The 23,704-nt window shown below is 43.0% G+C and overlaps 1 protein-coding gene across 1 annotated transcript in view; it reads left to right on the top strand.

Moving 5' to 3' along the window:
- Positions 1–15,105, top strand: part of LOC311241616 (amine sulfotransferase-like) — a gene marked incomplete at both ends in the record, with an annotated part of 36,086 nt that extends 20,981 nt beyond the window's left edge. The window contains 6 exons of the mRNA XM_084330492.1: positions 830–988; positions 5,897–6,105; positions 10,272–10,398; positions 10,582–10,676; positions 10,904–11,084; positions 14,969–15,105. Coding sequence (XP_084186618.1) covers positions 830–988; positions 5,897–6,105; positions 10,272–10,398; positions 10,582–10,676; positions 10,904–11,084; positions 14,969–15,105 — 908 coding nt within the window. The remainder of the gene's footprint in view (positions 1–829; positions 989–5,896; positions 6,106–10,271; positions 10,399–10,581; positions 10,677–10,903; positions 11,085–14,968) is intronic.
- Between the last annotated feature and the right edge of the window lie 8,599 nt (positions 15,106–23,704).

Genomic DNA, 23,704 nt, shown 5'->3' with positions numbered 1-23,704 from the left:
GCTCGTGCCGCTCGCTGATAATCGCTGCTCTTATTTCCTGATGGCTTTTACAGTCAAAACAGCTATATTACATATAGGGGAAACGCTTATATATCCGTGAAAACGAGTCTGATTATCCTAAGACTGATACCATAGATTCCTTACCTGAGGTCAGATGGTATCCAAATGGTTTATTCCAATTTCCGATCGCCATTCGAAAAAATCGCTCATTTGATTGATCCATCGTGTATACAGTAAAACACATATTCGCCGCGGCACCAAGGCTCCAGAATGAACTCTGGTAGACCCCGGTTACATCAGTGAGAAGTAAAATGTGGAGTCAGAAATCCTTTCTCCCATTCACTTTCATTGAGTCCAATCCAAAAGGGTGATTTACCATCTGGGAGACGATAGGGGGCGCTTTTTTCACATCTGAGCGCCGGCGGTGCCTGGATCTCCAACGGTAGGCTCGCTTGATGCAATATGATTTCAGATCGCTAATAAATTTTTTTTTTTTTAAAACTAGTATTCTCGTGACGTGGCATTCAACGGTCGGGGGGTAAACCTGAGAAAAGCCGTGAGTGGCATTCAAAGTGTTAAATATTATAAAATTAAGTCAATGGTCCATAGAAATCAATGCGCTAATGAGAATTTAAGCACAAAATGTACTAAAATATTAAAATAATTAATTGTTATGAGTAAACAACTCATTGTAAGAGAGAGAGCACATTTTTATCTTTAATATTATGTTTTGTTTACTTGAATAAATGCTAACCTTTATTTAGAAAAGATCATGGCCATGGTAAATCATTGATTTCATGAGAATGACCCACGGTATGTCTCCATTTAGATTCCAAAGACCATCCCGCTGATTGCCAGACTCCTGGATTGATACCACATAGAGGTTTCAACTTGATCAAGGGGTTCCACAATCCTGATGAAGTGGATCAGATCCAGAGCTGGGAGATCCGAGACTCTGACATATTTGCCGTCACGTATCCCAAGTCAGGTGAGGTGAAAGATAGTGGTTTTCGTCACGTCTGTTGTGTCATATTTAACCTTTTAGCTTCTGTGTGTGACTTAATGTACAGTAGGTGTAATTATCCAACACAGTCTCATCAGAAAGCGTAATGATTACTAATCGACCACAGGAAAAGAGGTACATAATGTATGTTATGTTATAGCCATAAGTAATATCTTTACGTATTTCGGGCGAGTTTTAACGGTTATGGTTAAGATATAAAGTTATGGTTATCCCAGGTGGCCAAAAAGTTCCGGCCCATTAATGGCCTGTATCCGGCAGGCCGGAAGAAATTAATCGGCCCAAGTCCGGTTGCCGGAATCGGCCAAGTAGGCGGCAATGACTGACTGGCCGATTCCGGCCCGAGTACACTGGGCCAGGTCCGGGGTTGCCGGAAGCGGTGAACGTCCGGAATTGGCGGAATCGGCACAGTAGGTGGCAATGACTGACTGGCCGATTCCGGCCCGAGTACACTGGGCCAGGTCCGGGGTTGCCGGAAGCGGTGAACGTCCGCAATTGACGGAATCGGCCCAGTAGGCGGCAATGACTGACTGGCCGATTCCGGCCCGAGTACACTGGGCCAGGTCCGGGGTTGCCGGAAGCGGTGAACGTCCGGTTGCCTAAAGCAGCCCAGATGCGGCCCAAACACACTGGGCCAGGTCTGGTTGCCCGAAGCCTAGCCGACACTGCCAATGCAATACTGGTACTACACAGTAAATTCCGCAGAGTACATTTGACTCAAACTGAGTAAAGAAATTTTACTCAGTTTGAGTGAAATGTACTCAGTTTGAGTCAGCGGAATTTACTGTGTACCCAGTATTCTGCCAGAGCTACTCCACTATCTGCCTATGACCGTACATTACCGGAAATACAGTAGGAAATGGCTGATTGCCACATATTTAAGGACCCTTCCCTTTACCAATGGAGTATTGGCATGTCCCTCATTGAAAAATTCAGAAGTTTACATGCCGTCTCCTACCTCACTGAAATATATTCTCAGTGTATGTGCACATTGTACACAATATACATCATTCTGCAGTGAAGCTCAAATGTCAAGTAAAGTAACAATTACCCCCATACATGCTACTTTTTCCAGTAAGAAATGACAACTTGAATAGATATTTAAACATTTATTAACAAAAAATATCACATCCTCCTCTCTGAACCCAACGACAAAGCCTCCAATGAAATGAACCCATTGTTCCCCTGCAACAGTCTTCTCCCACAGGGGATCTTTGCTTAAACACCTGCTATCAGAAGAATATAGACAGTCAGAAAAAAAGTTCACTGTTTACTACTTAAGTACATTTAAAAGTAGAAACTTTGACTTTTACTCAAGTGTGTACTTTCACTTAAACTTTCATGTTAGTCTAGCTTAGTACAATTTTGTAGGAGAATTAATACAAAAACCGAGTGATATGGCCGTTCAGTTGTAAATGAAAGCCTGCATTTAGTAAGATGTTGTTTATAAATGTCTTTTGGTTTGGTTATGAATGAATGACAGCATCTCTATAGCACAGCTCTATTACTAGGACATAAAGTGCTTTGGAATGACTGCATACATCTTTCACAACGGGTGGCCCCAGCAGGAATCAAACCCCTAACCGTGACAGTGTTAGTGCCATGCTCGGAGTGCCAAGCACAAGACCCCAATGTTATGCGGGGCTCTGCTCATAGGCGGGCGGCTCGTGGCGTGGCTCGTAGTCCTGGTAGTCCTGGTTGTAGAAGCAACCGTCGCCCTCCATGGAGCCCCCCCCCTCCTCCCGCGTCACCCCAGCGAGGTGGCGGGTGGCAACCCTGACGGGGTGAGCCATGGTGGGGTGGCGGGGGGCCGGCAGGGGGAGGCCCCTGGCCCTGGGGGGGCTCCGGAGAAAAGCGCCAGGGGGCCGGGCCGGGAGGCGCCCCTGGGGCACCCCGGGAGGCGTGGGCATAGCCTTACGGACCACGGGGGAATAGGTGACCTCACTCCGGTTGTAGCCTCCGCTCTCTTCACCGAATACATATAATGATTAACATAAATAAAAAACATAAACTCTACATAAAGTGCTCCCAAGGCGTTCGGGGGGTCCCTGTGTCCCCCCCTGTCCCCTGCTGGTGGGTGAGGAGTAACTGCTCTCCTAGTGAGAGGCCTCCTCCTGACGGCTTGGGGGTCTGAAACCCTTGCCCCCAACCGCTCGTCATATTTGTCCAGCCTTCTTGCTGTTTTTAGTGCTGTCGAGCTCCTGGTCAAAAGCGCTCTGTGTCCTTCTTTCCTGTCCAAAGATCCCCTTTTCCTAGGGCTCTCTCAATGTGGCTCACATGTTCCAATGTCCCTCCTTCCTCCCAAACAAGTGTGTGGTGTCCCCTGTGTACCCCTTACTTTCTTTTCCTCCCCTCTATTTTCTATGTGATGTTTATTTATCCCCTTAATGCCTTCCAACTGTGCTACTCGCAGCGTGTGTCTATGTATTTGTTTCAATATGTTTTGTGTTCCGTCTATTATACCTAATTATATTTCCATTTATTTCCTTCATCAGCATTTGTATTCCATGTCCATGCATATGTTATGTCTGTTCCTTCCTATACCTTGTCTCTACATGGGAATGTGTGTTTATGTATATGTTATTTCAGTTTCTATATTTTGTCTCTATTTGGGTACTTTTTTCAATCTCTTGTGCGTGTACTCATCCGTTCGTCTCCTCCCGCTTCCTCTCCCCTTCTTCTCCGTCTCTGGCCTCCTCGTCTGTCTCCGCCTTCGGTCTGTCACGTCTCACCTCGGCCTTCTTCTCTCTCCTCCCTCCTCTCCCGGGTTCCGATCTCCTACTCTGGTCCACCTGCGTGCTTTCTCCAATCTCTGCTGCAGGCTCAGCGTCTGGTCCTCCTGTCTCCTTCCTTCTCCGTCCTCCGCCATCTGCATCCCCCGTCGTCTCATTTCCCCCGCCGCCTCCCGCGCCGTAGTGTACGTCACCGTCCCTTCCCTCCAGTGGATCCTTAGCGAGGTCATGGGCGATTGGAATTTCATTCCGTTTTCTTTCAGAATTCTCTTCAGTCCCGCGTAAGACCTGCGTGTTATTGCCACCGCTGTTGAGTAGTCGTGATCAAACGACAGTCTTTTCCCCTCGATTTCTATCTTCTTGGTCCACGCGGTTCTGAGTACCAATTCCTTAACCTCGAATCTCAGAAAGTTAATAATCACCGCCCTCGGAGGTCTGTCCGGTTTCGGTCTCGGAGCCAACGCCCTGTGGGCCCTCTGTATCTCCATTTTTTCCAGTCCCGTCTCCTTCAGTTGTTCTTTGATAAGCTTTTCCACATATAGGGTCACCGATTCCCCTTCGACTCCTTCTTTCAATCCCCATATTCTGATGTTATTTCTCCGTGACCTCCCCTCCATGTCCGATATCGTTGTCTCCATCTTTTCTTGTTGTTGAATCGCATTTGTTAATACCTCGTGTATCTCTGTGCTCCATTCTTCTGCTTGCGCCATTCTTGTTTGTAGCTCGGTGACGTTCCTGTCCTGCTCCGCCATCTTCTCATCCACCATTTTGAGTTCTGTATTTATTTCACCTCTGAAGTCCTCCTGTTCCTTCCTCAATTCCTCCCGTAGCTTCCCAATATCGTTCCTTATCGTGTCCGTGTTCATTTGCATCGTGTCCGTGTTCATTTTTATGGTCGCCAATATCCCGGCCTGCATGACCACGGCCCATCCTGGCATTCCCGTGTCTGTCCCAGCCGAATCTCCCCCTTTCTCCGCCTGTCCCTTCTCTGTCTCGTTTCGGGGGCTCTGTTCCTTCGAATTCTCCTCTTCTCGTGAGTCCTCCATTTCTCTTTCCTTCTCAATTGTTTTTTCCTCCTTCCTTCTCGTTTGCATCTTCATTTTTAATCACTTTTCGGGTCTTTATTTATCCGTTTTTCACTCTTTTGACCAGGAGCTCTATCGCACGCGTGTTACCCGTCTGCTCCCATACCGGAAGTCCCTTATCCTCACATCTCTTACTGCAATATAATTTGGGCCAGCACTTACCCATCTTACTTACAAACAATACATAGAGCTCAGAAATCCTTTGTAAGAATTGCAACCAACTCTTCTTATTTAGCCCCAACCAAACCATTATTTAAACAACTGCAACTACTCACAATTTATGAGGTCAACTAGTATCAAACAGGGGTTCTTATGTACAAAGTATTGGTCTTCCTTTATCTTTGCCAAATTTTTTTCAAACTTATTTTGAGTTTAATTCTCATCATGCACATCTCACAAGAAGAAATAAAGACTTACGCATTCCTTTCTGTAGGACCTCTGTTGCCAAATTCTCATTTGTTTAAGGTGCAGTGATGTGGAATGATATACAAAATCTAATAGAAACATGTTCCACTTTAAATATATTTAAAAGTAAGCTTAAAAAATAACTACAGATCCTGTAGTCTATAGTATGCATGTGTATTTGTGTAAAGTCTTTTTTTTTTTTTTTTTTTTTTTTTTACATTATAATAGTTGTATAATGCTGTATTGTATGTATCTGTGTGTATGAGAGAGGGATATGCGCATGTATGTTTGTGCATAATGTGGGGGGGGGTTATCCATTATAGGTTTAAGTGGGGAAGTCGCTTATAAGCCCTTGGGTTTTTTGACCTTTCCTGCACATTTTTAACTGTTCTGCTTTTACTTATTTTATTCCAGAATGTATGTTTGTAAGTGCAAATAACAATAAACCAAACAAAACCTGGCAACCTGGTCCCCAAGTGGGAACCGAACCCTGAATTCTGTTGTAAAGATGCAATGTGATAATCTGATGTAAAACATACCATGTGTCTCAAGAGCTTGTCCGTACCGGCCCTACATGCCCCGCCCCACCCCCCTTCAGCTATAATGGTTCCAACACCCATGGCCCTATATGTTCATCTTCTTCTTATTGGCAGGTACTATCTGGATGCAGCAGATTCTCAGGCTTCTAGAGACCAAGGGTGACGTCGCGGCCACAGCACATGAGTTGAACGCGCTCAGTGTTCCTTGGCTCGAGCTCAGCGCCTTTGCGCAGGGGTTTGCCTCGGCAGAGTCGCCCAGGCTACGGGTCTCCCACCTACCGTACAAGTTCATGCCCCTCGCTCTGAAACAGAAGAAGGGCAAGGTTAGTTCACCGACTGTTTTTTGCTCATATGGTGAGAAGTAGAAGCGTGCACAGCTTCAAACCTGGAACACTGCATCTGGTGCACTGGTTGTAGTGAGGGTCAAAACAAACCGAATACCGGCACTGAAAGCCATCATCAGTGTTAACCCTTTCACTACCACACTACAGAAGGTTAACCTTTCACTACCACACTACAGACTGTTAACCGTCTGTAGTGTGGTAGTGAAAGGGTTAACCCTTTGTCGTGTGGCAGTGAAAGGGTTAACCTTCTGTATTGTCGCAGTGAAAGTGTTAACAAAACCTACAGAAATGACAATTGATAGAAAACAGGTGATAAGTCTGTGAATGAACCGCTCACATGTGGTGTTTCATAATTATTAGGGATGAGAGGAATACAGTACGAGCGGTTTATCTATTTCCTTCTCCATTTTCCTTCCTTTCATTCACCTTTTGTGTGGGCTGGTTTTCAAAAGAAATAATGGGTGTTAAGCTGTTGATAACTGTGGTAATAATAACGCATGTGTACACTGGGAGCCGGAACTAATCACCAGTAAAGGTCAGCTGGTGTTTCCAGAGGACGGTGAAGTGTGGCACACACAGTGGCAACGCAAGGGGCGTGATTGCGAAACCTAGCCGCATTTCTCGGAGACGCTCTCTGATTGGCACTGACTGACGCTCTCTGATTGGCCACTGACGCGTTTGCCCAATCGTGTGACGAGCTGTGTCTTTGCCCATTTCCACGTCAAACAGCTTGCAAACTACCTGGCATTCTATCGCCATGCTCTAAGACAAACTCTAACCTTAACCAACTTCGAAAGAGTGCCTAAGCTTAACTGTCGAAAGAACTTGCCATCACGCTCTAAGACAAACTCTAACCTTAACCAACTTCGAACAAGTGCCTAAGCTTAACCAGTGTAGAAACAGGCGTCGGCCAATCAGAGAGCGTCTCCGGGAAATGCGGCTAGGTTTCGAAAGCACGCACGCAAGGGGCGTGCTTTTTTTTCCTTAGCCTCTGTGAGCGAAGACGCTCTTTGATTTCAGCGAAGAAGAAAAAGATGCTATCCGATTGGCTAACCCTAACCCTAACTCTAAGCATAACCACGTCGAAAGAATGCCCAAGCAAAACCACTTCGTAAGAATGACTAAGCATAACCAGTTCGAAGTAGAGAATATATGTACAAGGCGGAAGAGACCCTTTGGAGCTAAACCAGTCAGAGAGGGTCTTTTCTTCTTCGCTGTACGCGGCCTAGCCAATCAGAGAGCGTCTTCGCAAACAGAGGCTACGGAAAAAATTCATGCACGCAAGCGAGTTAGATGAGATCTCGGCCATCTTGGTCACAAGACTGAACCCTACTCACCGTGAAGTGCCTGTGGACTTTTTTTTATATAGAAAAGCAGTATTTGTTTTGCCATTAGACCGCTAACTAAAGAAATCAGCAGCCGCTCAGGAAGGGGCATCAGACGGAACTGACCCCAGGCCTGTGATCTTGTGTACAGATTTGGTAAGCTAACCCCTACCATTATTCATCTGTCTTCTTTGAAAACCAGACCATGTATTCAGTTTCTATTCTGTTTTAAAGATTAAAAGAAAATCCCTGGTAGGCAGACACTTTGATTTATCTGAACATGATATGTTCTCTTATTGTATGATGTATGTTATCTTGTTGTATGATGTTTGTTCTCTTGTATGATGTATGTTCTCTTGTTGTATGATGTATGTTCTCTTGTTGTATGATGTATGCCATGATGTATGTTCTCTTGTTGTATGATGTATGCCATGATGTATGTTCTCTTACATTTCAGGGTATAGAGAGGTTGTACATGGTTTTAAAAGGAGTGGTGATAGGGACATATTTCTGTTACAGAGGGAAGCAACATAGATCCAAACATTCCACAGAGCACAAAACGTTTTGAACGAGGAACTGCTGTTTGGTTGCTTATTCACGGTCCTTAACTCATTGGACGCCGACAATATACGTGTTTGTCCGACAACCGTTTAACGCCAACCACGTATATATACGTTATTTGATCGTTATTCCTTTTATTCGATATTTCTATTCATTACAGGCCCACTGACTCTGCGTTAACATTGGGAATCGCATTGAGAATGCCTAGGTGCAATACCGGCTGCATCACACTAGACGGCGGTATCAAGCACCCTTTCTACCCTTGTATCTTTCTATGTGGGACGGCCCCAGGTCTCGGGTTACATTTTTCCTTGTCGGGCAATACGAACGGTTCTGCCGGTTACATTGAAGCGTGTCAGATATCTCCGATCCATATGTTGTGGTGAATTATGCCGTCGAGCAAATGGAAATTGGATATACCGGATGGCGATCAAACAATTGGAATATTTCTTTTTGGATTACTCCCGGCCACAGGTAAGGGCGATTTGACGTACATTTTTGCTTGGTCCTGCAATGCTTTCATACTGATCGGGCTGATAACCGTTTTTTGTGTTCAATGCGAATGACAATCAAATAATCAGAAACAACCCCCCCCCCCCCCCCCCCCCCCCCCCTTTCATGCATTCATGATGGAACATAATATCTATAATGTGGATTTGATTCCAGAACAATAGCAGGTTCAGGAAGGAAACGGCAATGTCTACAATGTAATCAAGCATTTCATGAATTACCGCTCTAAAACCATACTTATATTCACTACGGTATAATATATTTTATGGATGGAAAAATTATCTCTTTTTTGCATCTTGACCGGAAGAAACTCAATGTCAAATGACTATAGTATTGCATCCATGGCTATATATAGAGAATATAGATTTAGCTCTACAAACAAGGTGACTAACTCCCATCGTTTACAGCTTGGCAGTAGCTACCACAGGATACGGATAATAGCTGGCAGCCAATGAGTTAAGATTCAAGAGGTTTATTTGTCACATACATACCAGGGCATACAGTGAAATGTGGGTGGCCATGCCCGCTTTGATTGTGAAATAATACTAAATAATAAAATAGACATAATAAACAGGTCATAAAATAGACATAAAATAGACATGATAAAATAGACATGTTAAAGTCCTGAGATAATGCAATACAATGTTAGCTACGAATTAAGGCACTGGGTCCTATGTACACTACTATACAATATACAGTTTTTACTCTATATCCTTATGCTATACTTGCTATTTCTAAACTATACTATACAAGATTATGTATTTAAATTGTGTGGATGTAAAGAATTCAATGACATTTTACTATGCTCTCTGAAAAAATTCTAACTATTTAACAGGGTCATATAGCTCTTAATAAATGTTTACTATTTAACAGGGTCATATAGCTTATAACTCTTAATTAATTTCCTTTTATATGCTATTTGTCCCCATTATAGACTAATAAAAGAGATGTATCTTTATATTAACAGAGTTGTCTGAGCTCTCATTTACATATAGCATTTATTAGTGCATTTGTCAGTTTTGAGCATAGACACATTTGATTATGAAATTAAAAAAAATCCTCAATCAAGGTCATATACAGTGTCAATGTATGTATAGTATGTATTATGTCTTTATAATGGTGTTTTGCATCTTCATTTATTTAACTGGACCGTATGGCTCTTAATAATATATCTTTTCGATTCTTCTGCTACGTTTCCGGTCTTTGCTGATTACAGTTTGGACCTCACTTGTTTTCTATTAATTGCCATTTCTGTTGGTTCCAATTACGCTGATGATGGCCTTTAGCTGAAATGCGTTCGTTACCCACAATAAATAGGAAGACTATTGATCTGCAAGTACTGGTATTCTATTTATTTTGTATTTTTCTCGACCTTCCAACAACTTTGCTATGCAACGGTATATCCAGTGATGAATCTTAAAGGTGCTTAGATAACATTCAGCCACTAGATGTCAGACTAGAGCACCAACATATCATTTATCCAATCAGGTATATTCCACATGGGGAAATGGAAAGTAGGGAGGGGATACATGCATGCAACATGTAAACAACAACATTAATTTTATTAAATGTTTGATTAATTAATTATAATTCATGAATCAAGTTATTTTGGGGGAGGGGAAGCTTTTTAATTATTACTCTACATAAAAATGTTATCCATAGCACCTTTAAATTACAATTGGCAATCAACATCAAAATACAAATCAATAAAAATATAAATTCTAAAATGATGTCTATTGTTTATTCAAGGTAATATACATGAGCAGAAACCCCAAGGATGTTCTTGTGTCCTATTTCCACTTCCACAATTATGCAGCCATGCTGGAGACGCCAACGGATTTCAATGACTTCCTTGAAAGGTTCATGAAAGGGAACGGTGAGACCAGTGTTGAGCACAACATGGAGAGCTGACTCTAGTCAACTCTTGTTCATAATCATTAATGCTGACAGTCTGCCTCTGCACATGTGATCATGACATTGGTTCATAATAATGAATGCTGATAGTGACAGTCTGCCTCTGCACATGGGATCATGACATTATTGCTTTTTGTCTTTGCAGTGTTTGCGAGCTGCTGGTTTGAGCACATTAAGACTTGGCACTCTCACAAGGACGACATGAACATCATCTTCATCACTTACGAAGAGATGATTCAAGTACGAACTCATGTGATTTAGTCATTTTAGTGGATCCGTGTCGCCCCCATAGGCTGGGTCATATTCTGTTCAGTATGTGGGTAACTATCGATAATTATACAAAGTGTTTGTGAAAAGCAGTCTGGTTTATCTCTGTCTGTTTGCTGTGTGTGTGCGTGTGCGTGTGCGTGTGTGTGTGTGTGTGTGTGTGTGTGTGTGTGTGTGTGTGTGTGCGTGCGTGCATGCAGGACCTGAGGTCAGTGGTGGAGAGGATCGCTCTGTTCCTGGGTAAGGAGCTGTCTGATGATCAGCTGGCCAGCGTGGTGAAACACAGTACCTTCGCAAACATGAAGCACATCCCACAGGCCAACTACGAGAGTGCGCCTGACGATATGGTGAACCACAACCTTGGGAAGTTCATGAGGAAAGGTGAAGTATGCTGTTATATACTTTTACAAATATATATATATATGTGGCAATCATTTCAGATAAAGCAATTCCCCTGTTGTCCTGAGTTTCATAACCACGTTTTGGCCTCACTTTCCATGGTCTTGTTCTTCTGCAATGCTGGGGTGTCTAGCACTGTCCTGTGGCGTCTACTAAATCAAATCAAATCACATTTATTTGTAAGGCCCGACAACACACGTTAATGTCCCCGTGGGCCGTACACGTCTTCTTTAAACAAGTCAAGAAGAAACATCACAATAAGTCAAGAACAAAACAAGAACACCATAAGGTACATTTTGTTTTAAATAAATGCAAAATAAATGCAACACTCCCAGACATACCCCACGCGAAGGTAAGGAAAAACTCACTAAAACCTAGCTTCTTAGATGTCGGTGATAGTAGTGTTGCAGTAAAAACAGGCGAACAGTTGGTAAGCATGCACTCATGTCATGTGTGTAGTGAAACACAGATGAGTGCATGCGATAGCAACTGAACATTTTGAAAGATTAAAGATAGAGCTGATAGCGATAGCAACTGAACATTTTGAAAGATTAAAGATCCAGCCAACGTGAAGGAACTTTCGAACCACTGCTCCCCCAACCTGGAATATATATCCATCAAGTGTCGGCCTTTCTTCCTCCCGAGGGAGTTAACGTCGATCATCCTGGTCGGAGTGTATATTCCACCACAAGCAAACACTGGTGACGCGCTCTCGAAGCTCCACGACGAGGTAAACAAACTCCAGGCAGCTAACGTTGATGCTGCTATTGTGGTTGTGGGTGATTTCAATAGCGCCAATCTGAGAAAGGTATTGCCGGACTTCTATCAGCATGTGACTTGTAACACCAGAGGCGGTAACATTTTAGACCACTGTTACTCGCAATTCAAGTGTGGATACAAGGCTCATTCTGCTAGTGGCTTCGGAAAATCTGATCATGCGGCCATCCTTCTTTCACCAAAATATAAACAAAGGATCAAGAGCGCCCCGGTAGTCTCGCGAGAGGTGCAGAAATGGGATGTGGAGTCAGAGGAGACGCTACAGGCTGCACTTGAGTGTACAGACTGGAGTGTGTTCCGTGACAACACAGATAACATTGATGACTACACGGAGACAGTGCTGGACTTTGTTCGTACTTTGCTGGAAGAAACAATCCCCACTACCATAATTAGAGTTTACCCAAATCAAAAGCCCTGGGTAGACAAATCCGTCCGTGAGGCTCTGAAAGCGCGCACCACAGCATACAACGCCGGGCTGGTGGCAGGCAACATGAATGACCACAAGGTGGCGCGATACAACGTAAGGAGGACAGTAATAGAGGCAAAACGGCGCTACAGGAATAAAATTGGCTGACTCCAGAGCTATGTGGCAGGGCCTCAAAACGATGACAGACTACAAAGGCACCTCCCTCAAACTGAACAGTGACATCTCCTTAGCAAATGATCTCAATACCTTCTCTGCGAGGTTTGAGGCTGGGAATAACAACACCAGCCTACAAGCCACGGCAATGGGGGGGGGGGGTCTGCTGATGGAGACTCAGTGTTCAGGGTAACAGAGCATGAGGTGAGGTGGACCTTTAAAAAAGTTAATATCAGGAAGGCAGTAGGACCGGACGGCATCCCCGGCCACGTCCTAAAAGTCTGTGCCGACCAACTGGCCCCAGTATTCACTGACATATTTAACCTGTCCTTAGAACAGGCTGTCATCCCCACCTGCCTGAAGAAGTCCACTATTATCCCTGTACCTAAAAAATCCAAGCCTGCTTGCCTCAACGACTACCACCCTGTAGCTCTCACCTCCATAGCCATGAAGTGCTTTGAGAAGCTAGTAAAGGGCTACATCTGCTCCTCCCTCCCCATCAACATGGACCCCCTGCAATTTGCATACCGCCCAAACAGGTCCACGGAGGACGCCATAGCCCATGTGCTGCACACAGCAGCATCACACCTGGACAAGAGGCAGGGGAACTATGTGAGAATGCTATTCATCGACTACAGCTCAGCATTCAATACCATAGTCCCCTCCAAACTCATAGCCAAGCTCAGGGACCTGGGCTTGAACTATGACCTCTGCCAGTGGGTCTTGGACTTACTGACGGGCAGACCCCAGGTAGTGAGCGCAGGCAACTGCACCTCCTCATCCATCACCCTCAACATAGGGGCCCCCCAGGGCTGTGTTTTGAGTCCCCTCCTCTACTCCCTGTACACACATGACTGTGTGGCTCAGCGGAACAACAACACAATCATCAAATTTGCTGACGACACAGTAGTGGTGGGCCTGATCTCTGCAAACGACGAGAGGGCCTACCTGGAAGAGGTCAAGGTCCTGGCGGGATGGTGCCAGGAGAACAGACTCTCCCTGAACGTCAGCAAAACAAAGGAGATGATTGTGGACTTTAGGAGGTCGGGGGTCAGGGACTACAGCCCCCTCAGCATCGACGGGGCACCGGTTGAGAGAGTGAACAGTTTTAAGTACCTCGGAGCCCACATATCCGAGGACTTGACATGGACCACACACATTGACAGTGTTGTGAAGAAGGCACGACAACGCCTCTACTACAGAAGCAGACTACAGAGAGTGACACGTTCAGCCGAATGCACAATTGGAGGGGGGCTTCCCACCCTCCAGAACATTTACAACAAGCGGTGCAGGGGTAAGGCTAAGAGAATCATCAAGGACTCCAGCCACCCAAACAACTGCCTCTTTGAACTGCTGCGGTCAGGCAAGCGATACCGGAGTCTCATGGCAAGCACAGAAAGACTCAGAAGAAGCTTCTATCCCCAGGCCATCAGGCTGCTCAACGAACAATAACACTATGCAACAACCATCAAATGCACACAGCACACACATCCACACGCACACACTCACTTTAAACAAACAACACACTGCAGCACCCACTCTCCACACTTTAGAACACCTAAACACACTTTATATTTATTGGTAAAGGATTTGCACTACAACCCATGTAAATTGTACCTAAATTGTACCTCATCCCATTTCTGCTTTGCACTATATAGTATTGTATATTAGTACATTGCATAGTATATTGTATATTGTATGGTAACTCAGTTACTTCTATTCTGCATCGAACATTGTACATATGTATATACTGAACACTGTCACTTCTATTTTTACTTCTATTTTACATGCTATACTATTTTATTTCATACTTATCTTGTCTAGCACAGTCTCTGGAGCGTAACAGTAAGAAGCATTTTGTATAAAAGTATTCTGTACTTCTGTATGACAACTATTAAAGAAACTAAACTAATAAACATGTTTCAGGTTCGGTAAAATAGACATAGGGGTCCTTACCTTAGCCAGACGGTAATCCAAAAAGAATATATCCAATGATCCCATCGGCGATCGCGATTACTCGTTTATATGTAATTACACATGTTTACGGGACACTATAGGTTTTGAGGCGAGCAGATCTGCTAGCGATTGCTTTGGAAGAGCTCCTCCCCCTCAGAGCAAGTCTCGATAGTCCGGTTCATTCATTGACCCATTTCTTTCCGAGTTCAAAAGGTAGGCGATACTGCCACCTGGTGATATTCAATCGGCATTGCAATTCCAACGTAGGTAGATGAATCATAGACACAGAGGGCTCCGGGTGACCGTATAGAACGCGGATCAAAGGAAAAGATCAAAACCCGAGTATACTCGGGTTTCTGGCGCTCAACGCATGGCGAGATAACCTGACTATGGCCGTGAAAGAGTTAAAGAAGACTTGTCCAGCCCATGAGGACATTACCTTGTGATTTCGGGGTTTACAAATACATTTGATTTGATCTGTAAAACTACCCGATACATGCTGTGTTGTTTATGTTTAAGATTAAAAGATCTCTCTCTCTCCCTCCATTACCAGGCACCATTGGTGACTGGAAGAACCACTTCACGGTTGCTCAGAGTGAGAGGTTTGACCAGGTCTTCCAGAGGGAGATGAAGGACTTTCCCCTCAACTTTACATGGGACATCAATGACATCGTTCTGCGAGAACGCTAGGGGGCGCAACCTCATCCTCTTCTTATTATTCTACTACCGAGGAAGGAAATAGATGTTGTCTTTATGGCAGCGGTAATACGCATACGTCTGTCTCAAAGAGTCCTGCATGTATAACAAATGCGCATGTTGGTGAATTTATGACTGTGTGCCATTATTACTATCAATGTAATAATTGTGGAATATTACTATAATGAGCTGTATGTGCATGAACCAAGCATCCTTTGTGAAGCACTTTGGTTGACAAGTGTCATGTTTAAATGTGCTATATAAATAAATTTGATTGATTGATTGATTTATGGTTACCGATTTCATGGTATTGTATAATTTTCTTATGAACTCATTCTCAAATGAAGTTGCTGCAAATTATGCATCAATGAAAACAAGTGTGTACCTCACTGCTGGACTGGAATTAAAACATGAAAAAGAATTGATCAGTATTGTTAGATCCTGATCAATCTGGCCAGTATCACGTATTCTTGTGTCATCCTCTCTCCATCTATATGAAATGAAAATGGGGGACCCTGATGGAAACAAGACAAACGTCTTTCTCAGGTCTGCATCCCCTTAACAATTGTATGTATTGAGCCGTACTGTATTGTACCCATTCTGCAATCTGTTAAATAAAGTTTTCATTCATTCATTCATTCCAATTCCTCTGCGTTGTGTAATTTGAATGGTCCTGACGTCTCATATACTGGCTGAATATAATCCTTATCTCTCCCCGTTAGTACGATCCGCAAACCATAATAATTCTCCACCTCCGTAAGAATTCGACACTTCGACACAGCGTAATACCTTATGAGGAAAAACGTTGTTTATTGATATAAACAGAAACCTCAGCTCAGATGTTAACAGATTGTCTTGTCCTTGAAGAGTATATTCTAATGATCTTTCGGTGTGTTCAGTCTATTGTCCTTTTGCTATTCAGTCCACTGGTGGTCAGGCCTGGTCTTTAGCCTAACCCTCCTCGCGTTAGCCGAAGCTAATGATGATGTGTCATTCTCCCCCCCCCCCCCCTCCGTGAAGAGAGGAGAGAGAGTCTCTTCTGGTTTCTTCCCTCTTAGTCTCAGTCAGATTTTAGTCTGCCCTACCCGGAACCACTGTCAGCTTTATAGGATCTTCGTCATAGCTATGATAGCCCACCCCTTTCTGGTTGTCATGTGCCGCGCTGTCATGACAACTGCTAATAACCTTTCACACATTAAAATGCAGTTTCTACTGTTTCATTAAGATGAACCCCTCTCCCTCGCTCTGGGCCCACACGCTATCAGTGTTGTGTCTTAGATCGGAATGTCAACATCCCCATGCTCACACTAATACCCTGCTCGCTCTGAACCACTGTTCTATCACCCTCTTCTAAGGCAAACCATGCACATTTCAATCTCTCTGACCCGGCATCGTTTTAGCTGTGGTCATCTCCCCCCAATCTATACATCACATACATTGAATAAACCCCGTTTTCTCTCATTCCCCCCTTTGATTCTTAATCAACCTTCAGAATCAACAGACTACTTGGTTTTTCAATTAATTATACCCAAAAATAGACTCATAACAAGTGCTCCGTTGTAGAAGCCCTTCAATGACAGAGCTCTCATATTTTGCGAATGCATAAACTATATCTTAAATTATGGCTATGTGTCTAATATGGCTGTCGCTTATCAATGACTTCGCGACAGCCATATTAGACACATAATTTAAGATATAGTTTATGCATTCGCAAATATGAAAGCTCTGTCATTGAAGTGGGTGGTGGCAGCGTTACTAACAGCGTTCACCCTGATGTAAAGTAGCGATTTTTATTGTTTTGTCATGACAAACCAATTACATAATCCCAACATATGTGTAAAGAAACAACATATTCCAGTTAACGGTATATTTTTTTAATGATTCATTACGGTATAAATTAGGTTAACTGGAGCTGCGTATTGCTGGCTCTCATATTTGCGAATACAATAGCGTTCACCCTGATGTAAACAATTCTACAACGGCGGCGCAACTCTGCCGCACGGCAGCGCGGTCACGTGGCCATGTGGCCAATCAGAGAAACGCTGAACGAAAAGCTGAACACAAGTTGGTTGCCTTTAATATGCGGTCACGTGGCCGTGTGGCCAATCAGAGAAACGCTGAACGAAAAGCTGAACACAAGTTGGTTGCCTTTAATATTCACGCTGCCGGGTTCGCGGCAAAAGGGGGCGGGGGTCGCGGCCAATCAGAGAAAAGCTGAACACAAGTTGGTTGCCTTTAATATTCACGCCCCCGGCGTCTGAGTGTGCTTCATACAGTAAAAAAAGTAAGAAAGTAAGTAAAGAGGAATATACAATATACAGTATATACAATCTAAAGTAGTAATGCAATAGAGGTATGAATGTAGTGCAAATCTCTTTAATAATAGATAAATATAATGTGGTGTTAAAGTGTCTAAAGTGAGTGTTAAGGTGGGTGTTTGTTTTAAAAGTGAGTGTGTGCATGTGGATGTGTGCAGTGAGTGTAGATGATGGGTTGTTAGTTGTTACATAGTGTTATTGTCATTGAGCATCCTGATGACCTGGGGATAGAAGCTCCTCCTGAGTCTCTCTGTGCTTGCCATGAGACTCCGGTAGCACTTACCTGACCGCAACAGTTCAAAGAGGCAGTTGTTTGGGTGACTAGAGTCTTTGTTTATTCTCTTAGCCTTGGCCCTGCAACGCTTGTTGTAAATGTCCTGGAAAGTGCAGCTTATCTTCATAGATTCGAATTACCCTTGTTTACAAAATAGCCAAGTGGAATATTTTTGTCAATTTTTGTCTTCGGTTTAAAAGGTATTGTTTTTCCAAATGATTAATGAATTTAAATCTTACAAAGGGTCTTGACCATTCTTCCTATAGCAAGTCTATACAGAAAAAGCTAAGAAATAAATAAACAAATAAAAACATTTATTTCTAAACCATTACCACGGGCAACACAGATACACCAAACACAGATCATAGCATTCCCCTGATCAGTAAGGGGTCATTTATTGATAATTTGAAAGGCAGGCTCTTATGAAACAAACATGATTGAAATAAACAACACATACTATTGCTAGGTTTTTCATAATCTCATTTTGTAATATGTAATCAACCAAGATAATCCAACCTCTTTGCCAGTTAACCATAGTGATATGAAATTGTGCAATAACCAATCATTCCCTTTCACCTAAGAGTCGATCAAACAACTTATCAAATTCTTATCTGCAGGCCTCTCCTATACTAACACGTAGGCTAGTCGTAGGCCTATTCTGAATACCCCATGCTGCTGAACGGACTGTTGCTAATGATGCTTATTTCAAAGTTAATGCCTGGGACACTCGATGCAATTACAGATGAGTTGCATTCCAACAATACTACACGGTGTGGAAAGGTTGAGAAGGGGAATAATAGGCTACCCCTTCCTTATGCAAAGCTCTTAGACTGCCCTCTTCTGGTGGAAATAATATGACACTTGCTGTCAGCTCATGAGAGGCCTAATTCCATGGAATCTTTGGCAGTTTTAATGGGTGAATAAGTGAATAAAGACTGTGTGTGAACAGTATACTACCAAAGCTTACACCCCCCCCCCCTGTTGAATACTATATAAACACTCAACTGCCATCTAGAATTGGATTACTATCACTTCTATACTACAGCTACACTATTAGATATGGCCTATTCCATCTACTACTATACTATATTCAAGTTTCAACACTCCAATCACTGTAAAAAGAAAAAAAAAGAGGCAATCTTGGATATGGATCTACTATGAGCTATTTGCAGCATTAGGTGGTGATGGTAACAGTCACTCACAATCAGTATTTGGAATGCATTGTTGTGGTTTGTGCTTGTTCTACGAGGGACAGTTGTTTTGGGGAGAACCGGAGAGGTGTTTTCTACAGGGAAAGGCTGTAGTCAAGACTACGTTAGTCAAGTCCAAGACCAGGTCCAAGTCAAGAAGACTGAGTCCAAAGGAGACCGAGTCCAAAGGAGACCAAGTCCAGAACAAATTGAGCCCTATTCAAGACCAGGACCAAAATAGCAGTATATATGTAATTTCAAAATCATTTAAAAAAAGATACTCAGTATTCCATTGGCCAAAAGCGAGAGTTTGCATTGCATGCAGCCAATAATTCTTCTTAGACATTATTGCATATCTTTTTGAAATTCTTCAGGATAGGAATGAACCACGAGTCCACTCGACATCTGCCCGTGGCTGAGACGAGACAAGTCCAAGTCAAAATAGGCACGGGAGCAAGACGAGTCCAAGGTGACATAGAGGTGGACCAAGTCCAGACTTGAGTACTATAGCCCTGCTACAGGGAACAGAGGGACAGACACGAGAAATGAAAGGTGTCTAAGGCCTTTACAGGAGTGTTTAGAAGACCTTCTGTGAACAAAGTGCAATAGAAAGATTCATAGGTAGCAGCGCGAGGAACAGCGTAGAACACTGAAGCAGTTCCATAGAACACTGAAGCAGTTCCATAGAACACTGAAGCAGTTCCATAGAACACTGAAGCAGTTCCATAGAACACTGAAGCAGTTCCATAGAACACTGAAGCAATTCCATAAAACACTGAAACAGCTCCATAGAACACTAAAACAGCTCCATAGAACAATGAAGCCGTTTCATAGAACAATGAAGCCGTTTCATAGAACGCTAAAACAGGTCCATAGAACAATGAACCCGTTCCATAAAACACTAGAACAGCTCCATAGAACACTAGAACAGCTCCATAGAACACTGAAACAGGTCCATAGAACAATGAACCCGTTCCATAGAACACTAGAACAGCTCCATAGAACACTAGAACAGCTCCATAGAACACTGAAACAGGTCCATAGAACACTGAGGACGTTCCATAGAACGCTGAAACAGGTCCATAGAACACTGAGGACGTTCCATAGAACGCTGAAACAGCTCCATAGAACACTAGAACAGCTCCATAGAACACTGAAACAGCTCCATAGAACACTGAGGATGTTCCATAGAACGCTGAAACAGGTCCATAGAACAATGAAGCCGTTTCATAGAACACAGAAACAGGTCCATAGATCACTGAGGACGTTCCATAGAACGCTGAAACAGGTCCAGAGAACACTGAAACAGGTCCATAGAACACTGAAACAGCTCCATAGAACACTGAAACAGGTCCATAGAACACTGAAACAGGTCCATAGAACACTGAAACAGGTCCAGAGAACACAGAAGTTTGTGGAAATAGTGCTGCCGCTGAACAAGCATGAAAAGTAATTGTAAGAGCCAAAGCTATATATATTTCGGTTATTGTATGTATGTTTAATATTCATTGGATTTGGATAAAGTCATTGAACCGTCGTATATGTCATAACAGAGCATTCTAGAACATAGAACCTTCGAGAACGTAAAACAGTCCGGCGCGTTTCATAGTAGGCTTTCTAGAACGTAAAAGCTTCTAGAACCGCAGGATGACGTCATGATAGAAAGTTATGGAACCTTCGTGATGTCACCGTATGATGTCATAACCGAACATTCGAGAAGCTTTGGGTCTCTGTATAAGCGGACGTTTCCTCAGAACGGCTCTTTTGCATCTTCGACCAGACTGAACGGGACCGAACGGATGGACTCGACCAGGGACTGAAGTCAGAAGCCAACGAAGGAATTTTCATGTGTCGAGTCGGCGGTGAATTTGGAGACTGGGAGAACACAGTTTTCTTACCTTGTAGTAGTACTTGTGGCCTGTATTAGTACTTGTAGCTGGTAGGAGCCACTTGTAGTAGTACGTGTAGTATTGACAGGAATATTTAGGAAAGTAGATTTAGGACCACTTCTGTAAAGAGAGACTTTGCAAATAAACCATTTGGATATCTTTACTATACACTGGAGCGACTGTGGACATTGCTTTTCTTTATCAACGGACGTACTACTCACGAGTAAGTGATTTGACCAGTGGAGTGGATCGCCGGCCCTCACAGTGATCATCGTGAATCCAGTTGGACAGTGACTTGATTTGCATGAGATGTGATGCACACTACTGAGACTTGCCATAGCAGCAAATGCGGTTTTATAAATAAAGGATTATATCCCCAAATAAAATGTTCTGGTGTCAAATGTTCATTGTTTAAGATTTCAAACACACACAATTAAATCATATGAACTGTGGCAAATGGCAGAGGAGCATGGTTACACTGTGGATATATATCATTCGGGAGTGAAACTCTTCAAACGCAGATGGACATTGGTTGTAAACGTTTTAAAATAATCTTTGGATTGGATGGAAGGTAAGCATTAAGTAAAGAAGTAAAAACAGGCCACTTGAAATAAAAGCTGGAGGTATGTGACAACAACGTCCAACATCTCCTAACATGCTTTTGAAGACACGCACACGCGGTGCCGGCATCCGCCTGGTCATTTCGATACGTACGTATGATGCCATAATTTATATTGATTGTACAGTGATACATTCAGAAAACAACACAACTTTCAGGAGTCTTCGACCCCGCGGCGACTATTACACGCGATAGAAACATTTTGAGGTGAAAGGTTGATTTGGTAAACCCAAAACGCCTTAAAAATATACATGGATACATGGATAAATAGGTAGGTAATTATGACGAATATGTGGAGTCAGTCGTTACAAGGTCCATAGTGTCACCCTGTTCAGTGCCAACTTTGCAGCCCAACAGTTAGCCAGTCACGCCCTTCAGACCAGAGGCATTGTGGGATTATTTTCAGGAGAAGCCTGTGAGGGCGGTCGGTAAGATTGTCGCACCCACTCGGTTTAGAAAGTCACACCTTAAAAACCTTTCTAGGACGTAGAATGGAGACATGTAGCGCTGAATACACGTCTAAAAGCCACCTTAATAAGTCCTTTTTAATATTTTACACACCTTGAGAATCTGCGCGTTGGATATTGTTTTGAGAATGGCTCTTGTTTTTCTTTTTTTGGCATGTCAAGCCACGGGGCAATATTTATCATTTATAGGATATTGTTTATTGAATTGTACGAGGACATCATAGTCAATCTCAAAACCTTCCCATCATTGCAATTTTCATATGCTGTAGTGGTATCATTTCAGAGAAAAACAAACAATGGTATTGTACTACACATTAGTCGTGATACATGTATATGATGGCCTGTTAAAATAGTTACGATGTGTAACATATTCAAATGAGTTACTTGAACGCACATCAATATTCTCCCTCACGGAAGAGAGTTTTCCTTTTCTTTTTTTCTTTCTTTTCTTCTATCGGTAAAATCAAATAACCTTTTTTCTAGTGACTTTTGACAGAAGGGTTCTGATTTTTTTCCCAGGACTCATCTTCTGTGAATTTAATTTATTTTCCACATGTCTTCCACGACTGCAGATCTAATTCTTCCACAGGTGTCACAGGGGCCCAGGGCAGTGGAGGACCAGGGGGGCAGCAGACAGGGGAGCCAGGGAAGAGGCACCGGAGGCAGGCTTCAGTTGCTGGGAGAACCGTAGGGCCGTTGGTGCTCCCAGATGGGCGACACAAGGCTACGAGAGAAGCGGAAGGGAGAGAGAGAGAGAGGGATAGAGAGAGAGAGAGGGAACACGGAGAAGAGAGGCTGTGCCTAACTACAGACCTGAGAACCATCAGATCACCCATAGAAAAAAGTATTTTGTATCCCGTCAACTTAACATTACAATATGTGCATGCCATGGTGACATTTGTACTTTTTTTTTTAAATACAAATGCATGAACTGATAGGCCTACATAGAGTGAAAAGTGGGACATCATATGAAGTGGGACATTTTAAAGGAACACGCCAACATTATGGGAAATTCACTTACTGTCTTCTCCAGAGTCAGACAAGAAGATGGATACCAGGCGAAAGACATATACTTGATTAAGATATTACTAGTAGCAGCCAAGAAAGCACTGACGAAAATGTGGTATAGAGTAGAAGCACCGACGAGGGAACAATGGACAGAGATAGTGGGTGGGATACAGGAAATGGAGAGAATCACACATAGGCTGAGGCTACAAGACGAGAAGTTTGAGTCAAAATGGGAGAAGTGGGAAGAGTATAGGAAAAAAAGAAACGACATCACAGGAGAGTGAAAAGGAGACAAGAAGAACAAACGAAACGAAAATAAACTATGAAGGTACCAAAGAACCCATGTCACTTTTTTCTCTTCTTTTTTTTGTATTTTTTTTTTATTGTTTATCTCTTTTCTTTGTTTTTGTTTTGCTTTGTTTTTTCCTTTTCCCCTTTAGTGAATTTATTTTAGGTCAACTCGTCATTCGATTTTGATATACATTTTTCTACTATCAGCTATATCTTTTAGTTCTTATCTATCGAATTGTATTGTACTGTCGTTTATAATTTTGACCGCCAATTGTATTATTGTATGTGGATGTTTTGTTTGTAAATCAAAAAACTGAAAATAAAAATGTAAGTATAAAAAAAAAGAAGATGGATACCAATTCCCCCCTTTGCGTTCAGTGGAAAAAGCGATCCGGCTGCAGGCTCGTCTAGCTTAGCACAAATGAAGGGAAGCGGATATATAGACCACTGAGAGTCCAATGGTCGGCACGCAGAGAGGACATTGGCGTCTATCTTCTTGTCTGACTCTGGAGAAGACAGTAAGCACATTTCCCATAA

Source organism: Notolepis coatsorum, assembly GCF_963971535.1.
Source record: "Notolepis coatsorum genome assembly, chromosome: 15".
NCBI classification, from domain to species: domain Eukaryota; kingdom Metazoa; phylum Chordata; class Actinopteri; order Aulopiformes; family Paralepididae; genus Notolepis; species Notolepis coatsorum.
This window is presented reverse-complemented; position numbering and strand designations above follow the sequence as displayed.